This window comes from Echinococcus granulosus (assembly GCF_000524195.1).
Source record: "Echinococcus granulosus chromosome Unknown EG_S00118, whole genome shotgun sequence".
Taxonomy (NCBI): Eukaryota; Metazoa; Platyhelminthes; class Cestoda; order Cyclophyllidea; family Taeniidae; genus Echinococcus; species Echinococcus granulosus.
This window is the reverse complement of record NW_020170498.1, coordinates 28,522-40,034: the sequence shown is the minus strand read 5'-3', so window position 1 is coordinate 40,034 and position 11,513 is coordinate 28,522. Positions and strand designations below refer to the sequence as shown.

Genomic DNA, 11,513 nt, shown 5'->3' with positions numbered 1-11,513 from the left:
TTGTTTGCTTACAGCTCCTCAATGAGTGGATCATTAAAAGGCTACTGGGACATGGCCATCACCAAAGTACTGGAATTCGGAAACGGTACGTTTCACACCTCGAGAGTGAATCCATAAACTTACTTCTGGTGCAGCTATAATTGACTACCAAAGTCTTTGTTATCTGCACAGCAAATGGACCTCTTTAGAGAAAAAAGCGTTTGTATTCTTGATTATTCATCTAAAATCACTACTAAACAAAGGAACGCTCCCAAGGGGATAAAACGTAATATCAAGATCTAACAAACCAATCACTTCATCTATGGAATATGGGAATTGGCCTTCCCCTGTGTTGGCTTATATAGATGAGTCGTTACCACATTTGGAGGTGAAACCAAAGCTCTCCCTCCCCATCAACAACACATTTTGCCCTTCCTACCGCTTCATGAAGAGTATCCTATCCTCGAAAGGAGTCTACACGGAAATGGCCATCTTGACATATGAACAGAGAGGGCTACTTGATGGAACGAGTAGCAAGGTGGTGGGAGAGCTCAACATCCGATCAAATATCTGCGAAGTTTATCCGAGCTATGAACAGACCATCACCAAATGCTGACTGGATGGATCAGGATTTAAGTCCAAGTCACCGTGAATGGTGCAGGAAGCTCACGCATTTTCAGACTTCTGTTTAAGCTCACTTTACAATAACCCAAACTCATTGACTGACAACCCAAAACCCAGACTGAACTGAATTCTAGCATTTTTTTCCCACTTACAGCGGTTGATTCGGCCTGAAAAAACCAAGGCGCAGCCTGTCACACATTATTCGTATTTCTGCATGAAGAGAAGAAGCGCCAAATTACCGCAGGAGCAGCGGCATATACAGGACAGCGATGCAGAATGACAGAAGACGGGACTGCTCCAGAGATGGTGAACTGTGGGAGGATTTGGGCCCTGGATACATAAGACAAATCTACTGCTAGATCTGGAAATCCTTGGTTCACTCCCATGTAACAGCTTCATTGCAAACACTTTCCTCCTACCAATCCTACATTTTCTTTCATCCAGAGGCCTCAATATCTTCATCATCTTTCCACTCCTCCCACTCCTCAACCCAATCTGTGCTCGGCACTGCCTCCTCACCTTCTAGCCATAAATCAACATTTTAGCTAACCAACTACTCCCCCTTGCATTGTCAAGTCTTCGGAAATGTAGAATGAGAAGCAGCGGTAAGGAGAGTGGTTAGTCGGCGGGTAGGCAGGTGCTCCTACTACGCTACTACGCAGCACACGTGGGCCTCGAAATCGAGCAGCACTTCTTCGGGTACAACTCTCAGCACCGAGTCTAGACGCAAAAACTTTAATCGGGGCTCTAACTCGCATACTTGAATGTTCCCCAGCCCTCCCCTCTTATTATCGCCTACCTCATGGGAGAGAGATGGGAGCAAATGTAAACTTAATGCGCAGCAGGTAGAGTTCGGTGTTGTGAAGAAAACTCGTCCACCAAGCCCACCGTGTTGTTTAGATATTTTATTTCTCATCGTTACCCCTCGAGGCATAGCACCACACTTATACGATTGATGCCTATGAACTCCATGTCTACCGTCCCTGAGAGCGATATCATTGCCAACGACTAAATAAGATTCCTTTGATGTCTAAAAGAACGTCTCGGCATCCATTCCATGCATTTAATTGACAGCTTTAATTGTTGGTGTCTAACCCTGACCAGACTAGCACAGCTTTACAGTACAGGAGAGTTGCTAGCCCTCTACTTGATTAAGGATTAACAAATCATATAGTGTCAAAGCTAATGACATTTACTGTCAGCCTATTAAAGTTAACAGGATATAATGACGTGTTGCAGGAACATGTGTGACAGAGATGTGGGTCAATTTAGCTTGTAGTGCCTAAGGGAAATGGTTCAAGATTTTGATAGGCTTACTCAAATGATTAAAGGCCATGGATTGGCAACCGAACCCAGGAGCCAAAGATTGGACGGACTTACTGCATCACTCACGGCGATTTGGACATGAAGCCTGAACCACCCAACCAGCAGTCGATGCTGGCTAGATGGCACATGTTCGGAAATCAAGATCTACGCCTTTCCGATGATTCAGAGCACCCACGATCTGTTTCCTCGGCAGTCTTTATACCATTATTAGCGATGACTTCTTGACTACGGGCTGATTTTTGAAACCAGATGCTCTCCATGAGGCAAAGGGAAGAGCAGCGCGTGTTGGTGAATGCACCTTTAAAATTTATAAACATTCCTCTATGTCGGATAGATCTGTGGAAGCAAAATTTACATGTGCCGGAGATGACGCGATTAGCTTGCTGAAGCTTAAGGTAACTTGGCTCCCCATCAAGTGTGTCCCTTTGTTTCGTAGCGTTCCTTAAGGGACCCTTACGACTATAAATTTAGGCTTTCGAAGGAGCGTCCTTTTTGACATAAATGAATAGGACCCAATTTCTGTGTAAGCATGAATAAAAATTGCTAGCAATTGAAGTCGCCGTTATATGAGACAGCATCTACGACAGATGTGTGAATTCATTTTTACGAGGAGTGGAACAGACCCGGTTAAGGTTTGAGTAATACGTTGTTGTCCATATCCATGATTCCTTCCGTTGGATCACCTATTTGATGGCTGTAACTACGTAAATATCTTAACACCGGTCAAGTGATTGATTTAACAACCTCACCTCCTTGTTTCCTGATGCCGTATATAAACACACTTAGCTGAACCAGATTCTGCAAAAAAAGTCAAAATAACCACAAACGCACTGCTGACAAATCAACACCTCCTTCAAAGAAATAACGTTACGATGGAAGGCGTCTCTAAGTTGTGAAGTTTTGCAAAGAGAGTAAATCCCTTATCACTTGGAAATGCATAGAAACGCTATCTTTAGTATTTTATGAAGGAAAAGTCAACAAATTTTTAAAGCCTCTTAAAGACTGGCTACCCGAGAAGCGATTGACCGTTGAACCGGTGATCGGGTGATGAAAATAAAGCAGGGAGTTAAAAAGATATCGTAATTTGCAGCATTAAAGTACATCAGAAAAACGGCAAACATGGAAGATATTCATTATTTTTAGGTCACATCTTTACGTTGCTTGGATGCAAGTGTATTGTGAGGCAAAGGCCTACCACTTTGTTCATTGTGTGCAAGTATTGTGGTGGGACACCTACATGACATGTGGATGTGATTCGGAAAAACTGGTGTTAATAATCTCTGCCGGTTACTGCAAGAGGAGCACCTCAAAGACAATGACTTTAATATAGAAAGGAGTCTTGCCTTTAAGTGGAACCTATGATAAGTTCTCACAATAAATTGTTTCAGCAACAAATTACAAACAGAGTAATTAAGTAAAGTCAGGGATAAATAAATGCTTACTTGAAATAAATGCAAAAAACCACCAAAAAAATAAACACAGGTAAAGTAAAGGAGCACCAAAAAAGGACAATTTACAAAGCAAAAATGTAAGAGGTGGCAAAATTGAAAAAAAAGCGAAAAAAAAACTAAAAGAAGAACATACAAGAAGAAAAGGAAAAATACAAAAAAGTGGCAAGAGAAAAAATTGCACCTATTAAAGAGAAGAAAAGGCCATTATAAGCCCAAATTAAGAAGAATTTAGCAGTGGAGAAACCAAAGAGGGAGGAATGCATTCACACGTATTAGGGAGGATGACATAGAGGTGAGAGGCATATGTGGGACTGAACTCGCAGACCTCCTCTTCCCTGGTCCTCTTACTCACCGAACACCCGGGTTGATTCGACTTCGACATGTTTATTCGGAGAAGAGGATGGGGAAATAAAGTACAAGTTTAGGGAAGGGGTGGGGTGTGGATGTGGAAGCTCTCTCCAGGTCACTCGAAGTTGACGCCCCAGTCAAGAGGTTCGACTCGCATGTCCACCTCCTTTCTAAAAAAAACAATTAAAACAATGTGAGCATTACACACAGATCAGGAGCCGAAGTATATATATATATATATGGGGAAAGAGATGTCGATGAGTAGCTAATGTATTTGTACCCGAAAGTGATGAAGTAAACGGAGGGGAAATAGACAAGCGGCTAATATTTTTACACACAAGTGGTGAAGTAAAGGGAGGAGGAGATAACAGTGAGCAGCTAATGTATTTATGCCTGCACACGATGCCTTATTTTGTTGTGGAGATTTCGATGATCAGCTTGTGTGTGTATGCATGCGCTTGTTGTGCCAGTGTTGAGCAGAGTAATCCACGATGAGCGACGTGGCATTCTGTGACAAAGAAATGCTTGAGCAGCTTGTGTACTCATTCCTGCGCGTGATATCCTGTTATGAGTTGGAAAAATGGATTAGCAGCTGTTATACACCGGCATACATTGCCGTAATCTGTGGTGAAGAGATCCATGGGCAGCTGAGCTTGATGTTGCAATTCGAGGTGGAGGTATCGATGAGGAGTTAATGGTTTTATACCTGCCTGAGATTACTTTCCTGTAGTGGAGATTTAGATGCGCACCTAATATCTTTATACACCCGCCTGATTTTGTATCCTGATGTGAAGATGTCGGTGTGGATCTCATCAATTTGTATGTGTTTTTTACGATGTATTTTGTGTTAAAATTGCTCAGTGAGGCTCTAATATGTTTATAAGCGTACATTGTTATATAGCATCGCGAGATTCCCTGAAGACGAAAGAAGACACAACACTAGAGCAGAATATATATTCAGCGCAGAGAAAGTGTCTGGATTATTAGCATGGCCCGAAAGGTCAGCCCACCCAGTGAGGTACAAGAGAGGACTAATTCAAAGTACAAAAGTGGCGCCTCACTAATACTGAGGGCTAGACCACCATCGTGTTACATAGCTTCCCCCCTCTTTTGAATGTCATTCCCGACGCTCCCGCAGGTCAACCTCCCGCGTTAGCCATTATAACGTAGTCGGTGCTGTAAAGAAACACCCGCGATCCCACCGTGCCAGTCACCAAATTGGCGTGCAACTGAGGGGATACTTGACCTCAACGTCGCTGATTCCTCTTGGCGGTTTGACTGGATCTGGAGTTTCGTCTGGTTTGGGAACTTGATTCAGGACAGGGAAATGCACTAACCATCATGTATGCCCATAGATGGATGTAGGAACACCGGCCTTAAAGTAGATTTGTGTAAGGAAAGAAGGACGGGATTTAATACAGGTCCATGGGGGATGATAGGGAAAATCCGTAGCAAAACCCCCAGATGATTCACCGCTAGTGTCGCTTCAATTGTTAACAGCTTTGCTGCAGAACACGGGACTGTGAGAGATGCCGAAGGTGGACGTCAACATCAACCCTTCTGTTAAGGGGTCATCACCATTCTCCCATCCGTAGCATATGTACTTCTTCCTCTCCGATGAGGTTTATCACACAGAAGTGGAAAGTCAGGATACATGTCCTTTAAAATCGGGTTCGCTTTCCGTTACCACCAATGCAGCTTCCCGAGACTCCCTTAAGACGAAAGAAGACACAACACTAGAGCAGAATATATATTCAGCGCAGAGAAAGTTTCTGGATTATCAGCATGGCCCGAAAGGTCAGCCCACCCAATGAGGTACAAGAGGGGCTAATTCAAAGTACAAGAGCGGCGCCTCACAAATACCGAGGGATAAGCCACCATCGTGTTACAGTTATCTATTCTGCAGTGGAGAATTCGAAAAGCTTTTAATGTGCCTTTAATAATGATTTTTTCCATTGGAGTAGTCTATGTTCAGCTCTCTTCTTATGCCTGCAGTTGTTGATGTATTTTTCTTTAGTGCAGTTATCAATGAGGATGCATTTTGGTAAACGATGAGGAGCTAATGTACTCGCATGTCCTTTTTATGATGGTACCTGCTGCTGATATATCAATTAATTGTTAAATACTTCAAAGGTGCGCTGCTGTGATTGCTTCTAAAATTGCTAAATCTATGAGGTGCTTACGTATTCATCCGTGCAGGTGATGATGTCTTCTACCGTGGAGAATTTGACGAGGAGCTAATTCATTTGCAAGTGCTGTTGTTGATATATTCCAAAATGGAAAAAGTGAACAAGTGCTAATATTTATGCTCTTGGGGGATATGATGCCCATTCGGAAAGAAGAATTAAATGAGGATCTAACGACTTTTTTCTTCCTTTTGTTTTGAATTTTGTAATGGATGTATCGATGTGAAGTTGATGCCTTTTCCGATGTGGAGAAATCATTGCGGAGGTAATACATTTATTCGTGTTGGTGATGGTATATTCTTCGTTAAAGAATTCAATCTCGATTTTCTGAGGATTAAATTTACACGGTGAACAGGTGAGAAAGAGTTCTTCAATGGAGAATTGTTGGACAATCTATTGAATTTCTCAAGTCATTGTGAGGATTTATTTGGCAACAGGATCTCCTCGTGGAGGCGATTTTTTTAAACTCGTAAAATGGATATTCAAAAATGGCATTTTTGCTCTTGCCATCCACTCATTTCACCATTTTGTCAGCTTAATTGTAGTTTCTTCTTACTTTTTCGCATCGCTTTTATGTTAATGCCGCTACTTTTGCTTTACTTAAATATCAGTAGTAGTTTTCATTTTTCTTAAGTCTATTCTTTCTTCCTTCACTGCTTTCCACCGTATTGTACTGTGTGGTTGGTACCAAACCCAACCTGTTGTCCGCCGTTCACTGGACCATCGTGTCGACTGATGAAGGTAAGCTCTTCTAATGTAATAGTTAGGATTTCGGAAGGGGTGAGCTCGCTGTAATCGCTCCCACTGAAAAGTTTGAACTTCATGCGCGATTGGGTCTTTACCTCTATATAGCCATCATCCCATTTAGCTAAGACTGTTGAATGCGCCACTGCATTCCTCGAAATCAAAATCTGCAGTAGTCACATTTAAAAAAAATTATTTTGTGAATTTGGGGATGCTTTAGGGGAGGCTGGGGGGAGGGGGGGGGGAGAATCTGCACGATCGCTCTTCATGGAAGCCAGCAGGGCCAGTCGGAAAGCCACTAATACTCTACCGCTACAAATACAACTATTTAAAATAGTTATTAATATTTATCCAACCTTTACATTGACAGGTTTCACTGATCTACCAAATGAGCAGCCAATGCCAAGCAGTGAGGATCCATGCTGCACATTTCGGTAACTTTACTATGGCGAATGTTAGGAGACTCGCCATTTGAATGCACACTCCACACGCTGTCTGGCTTCCCCATTTGTATCTCGATCTTATCGAAATTAAAAATTTTGCCGCATTATCTTCTCGTATTGTGCATGGCGTTGGTGAGGGAGAAGATAGTTGAGTAATAAATAAACTTATCTATGAATTAAGAATGGTGCTGTGTGGATTAGATGAAAAGATTGCACAGAATTAAATTGTCCGCCTCACCATCACAATCGTCAACAACAAAGTCGATTATCTTATCAAAAGAGACAAAGAAGAGCTGAAATGTCATCTAAAATGTCTTAGAACATCGGATTGGAGAACAGTACTGCCTCATGTAACTTAGCCTATGGCGGCTATGGGAAAAATGTTACATTCAGTAGCAAAACCACAGTAAATGTACATTTCAAAGTGAGTTTTGATGCAAAATAAGCAGACGCTGTAGCGTTTCGTTCATCTGAACTCTGCTATATGCAAGTGCTATTCAAGTCAAAGGTCAGGTTCATTAAGTAAAACCGGCACGTCCATGCTAGAGAAGCTTCCCACAATTCTGCAAATTGAAATTTGCAAACACCTCAATGGCGCAGACCTCATTAATCTGTGTGAAGCAATGCCCAACATGGAGTGGGTCCTCGACTCCGTCATTTTTAAAGGTACTTTACACAATTACTTGCGACAAATGGAGTGGGTGGACGCAACACTTCACCATATGCTGTATTCTACACTTTCGAAGATGAAGGCAGGGGCAAATGCCGATTCAGAGGTGGAGACGGAGTCAGAGGCAGAGGTTCTTTGTAAGGCGATACGATACTACCAACAGGATTGCCAATACCGTGCAAAGTGCCTGAAACAAGACTTACCTAACCACAACAGAGTTATCCACTTTATGGTGCTTGGGAGGACCATGATAGATTTGGGTCTCCTTGTTCCTTTTATGAACACGCTCCGTGATTGGAATTATAAGTGTGGAGAACGCCTTTATCAAAACTGCTCCCTTGGCGGTGGAGTTAGAGGAACAGTTGCTCGCATATCTAACTTTGATATTCATTTTAATATTAACAACTTAATTGAAGAAGGTGATCAACACCAAAAGAATCTCCGGATGCCCATCATCCGCCAATTCGACGGCTTGGTGTACGTGATTGATTCTACAACGCAGTGCCGTGCTAGACGCGGTCTACCACGCGGCTTGAAATTTCTTATGACCAACATTGCCTCCGGTGTTACGCTTCGCCCTCTGGTGCTGCTCATCCTGGACACGTTAATAGGATGGACGTCCGGTCAAGCAGATTGTCTTGTTGCCAATCTCCACACACTCGACGATGGTGCTTTCCGAGGAAGTACACAGTCGCCAGCAAGTGTCTCGCCTTGCAATTGGTGGAGAGTGTGGCGTCTGCACCAGGAAGATGGGAAGTTGGTCAACATGTATGAAGCCTTCCAATGGGCCGCATGGCAAATCGCCGCTACCAGCGCAGAATCGAGTAGTCCAGGCCAGAGTACGCAACCCGAATAAGCCCCAACACATGCCAACACAGCGATTTGAGTAAAAAAACCATGTACATTTCATGTTTGTCTGCTTGTCCTTCCATTTGCTCTGGTGTATTTTGCACCGTTTAAGAATGGGTTTTAATAATTTCATTTCGGATTGGTGTTCCTGTTTAAGTTTCCATGGAACGCTCATTCTGCATTTCCTAAGTAGTGGTGAGTATTTCGGAAATTCTTCTACAAAGGTGAATGGAATTTTGACAGCTTTTCATGAAATCGACGGTAGAAGCTTGGTTCCACCTTTGTGAATCTATTCACCACCTGGGTCAAAAGTAGAGGCTGAGTCAGCCTTGCCAGTTGCAATGTCCATGGCGTTGATTTGGCCTTGTTTTGTCGACTGAGACAAAGTAAAAGCGCAGCATAACAAGTATCGGAGAAGCAAATCAACTACCCCTTTTCTGTATCAAGAAAGGCTAGCTAAAGGCAAAACCCAAACTTAAATGGAAGTTACAGTCTTCGAGGAGCTGCATCCGTAAGAATCGGGGGATCAGTGGACAGTCGTTTTGAACCAGGGGCACACATTACAGAGATGGTGGTGCTAAGGCGCTTAAATATGATGCATTATTTAATGAGCCTCCACTTACACTGCATTTTCCGTGTCCATCCAATTCACCGGTGTGTTTGTACGGCACCTCCCCGCACCAGCCGTAACCGGTAACTCGCGTGACCAGTCGTTGACACGCTTAGTACAGCTGCGGCCTTTGCTCTCATAAATTAGGAAGAATAGTGCTAGCACTCATTTCTATGGAATTAGCAATTTATTTTGCTGGCTTTTGGCACATCTAGTTGACTGCTAGCTTATTGACAGTGTTTGGCGGCTAATGTGTTGTATAAACTGTGGCAGGAAGTAGGGATGTGATGTCATTAGGTCCATCGCCTTACGTGCGTTGAAGTGATTGTCATTCTGGCCCTTAAATGTGTGGATCGTTAGAAGAAAGCTTAAATTTGGAAATGGTATAATCCACTTCATGTGGAAAGGTTTCATAATGTATTGCAAGTGCTGCCTCAATTTGTATTGTGCCCTATTCCCTCTTTGCCTAACAGCTTTGATTGTGCGATCTTTGGTTCTCCTGTGGCACTAAATACTCAGCTTACGCTGCAGTGGATGCGTCTCCCTAATTGTTGCTGTAAGCAGTGTCCACAATTGTGGCTACAAGGAGGACGGTGCCCCGACCTTCTTCGTGTCCATTAATTGACCCTCTTTCCTTATCAAATGGGATCGTGATGGAGACATGGACGTTGTATTCACCACGACGATTGAAAATGATGTGCGACCAGTACCTCGAATCCAGCAAAGGATCTACCGAGGAAATAAGCGTTGCTTTATCAGTTTGGACTGAAAAACCGATTTAGCTCTTTAGACAGAAATGCGGATTTGGGTGTCTGTACTCACTTTGTATACCCATTGTTTCGGATAGTAAAAGCATCCACTCTATCTACCCGTTCTCTTTTTCCATTACTTATCCAATTAGTGGCCCAGAAGAACACGGGTAATAGCACACGATAGGGCAGTATGGAAGAGTTGTTAGCACACTTTGTAAACGGTGGTGGCCAAGTTATTTAAAATTCTCATTTATTTTATATGAAACCTCTACGTAAGCATCGCGGTATTAGGAGATCTGGAAATTGAACCTCGTCACTACAGGAGGTGAAGTACGGCAAATGTGCCAAAGCACAACGAAGAGAAGGCGCTTTCTACTCTCAGTAACATTTGCTAATAAATATGTTTTAGGGCAAATTTTGTGGGCCAATTGAAAGCCACCTTCCGTTTTCTATTAATACTATCAAATTCGTGTAGATGCAAACCGCAACGGATTTAATTAACCCCTGACCCTAAAAAATATGCAATACTCCGTCCCAAGTAAGTAACAGAGCCTTTAGCAATCTTGCTTCCCACCAATTGACATAAAACGCCTCTCCACGATCTGTTTTGAATTCCATCCGCAGTGTTAACAACAGGACACATGAATGCAGTGGACGATTGGGTCTGTCTCCGCAAAAGAAATGCAGTAAATTTCAAGGCTCACGCATTAATGTGCTATTAATATGCATGCAACAGGCAAATAACACGGCATATAACTTGCTGGATGGTTGATATTTGCTACACTTTTAATAACTAGGACCAACCCATCTTATACATTTTTATTTTTGAGTTATTTGGTAGGAAACTTGGTCATTTACAATTGTCCATTACATGAGCTGGAAAAGGCTTTCATTCACACCATCGCTACATTCAGAGGTGGAACCAGTGCACTGACTCCCTATCACCAACATCTGTTCCACTTCTTACTGCCTCATGAAGAGCAGCTGTGTTCCAAGACCTGCCTCTATCAAAATGACCCTAGCAGAGGATAGGCCGGAGCTTGGCGATGAGGCTGCCACAGGATTAAGTGAATCGTCAGTTGGTAGTGGAGCTCAGCATCAGGTCAAATGTCAGCGGAGTTCACCTGAGCTGTAAGCAGACCAACAGCGACCACAGGTCGGGCGGTTAAGGAACCAATTGCCAGTCACCGGGAGGGATGCTGTGAGCTCGTCTACATTCTGCATTCTGTGTGAGCTCAACCCATCATAACTGCAAATCACTGACCGCCACTCCAAAACTGCAACAGTTTTGGTGGAACAAGGCGTAAAGCAGGGTGTGGTCAGTGGTACAGGCAGAGAAAAGCGTTTATCAGCATGAGTTTTGATAATAAAGTCGCGCCATTTTGCGTTTGAATAAACTGAAATCTGCTTTTAGTTCAAGTGAAATCTGCTAAAAGCAAGAGCACTACAAGTTTTGAATCAGTCTCATAAGATTCAACTGCTGCGTCGGAGATGGAGAGGCTTCCCGAATGCGTACAAGCTAGAATTTGCA

The 11,513-nt window shown here is 43.0% G+C and overlaps 1 protein-coding gene across 1 annotated transcript; it reads left to right on the top strand. All coding sequences in view use genetic code 11, as the record gives it.

Moving 5' to 3' along the window:
• Positions 1–7,640: 7,640 nt before the first annotated feature.
• Positions 7,641–8,627, top strand: EGR_08744 (hypothetical protein; the record flags this gene model as incomplete). Its single annotated transcript, XM_024497993.1, has 1 exon — positions 7,641–8,627. One exon carries the CDS (start codon positions 7,641–7,643, stop codon positions 8,625–8,627), a length of 987 nt encoding a protein of 328 aa, XP_024347570.1.
• Between the last annotated feature and the right edge of the window lie 2,886 nt (positions 8,628–11,513).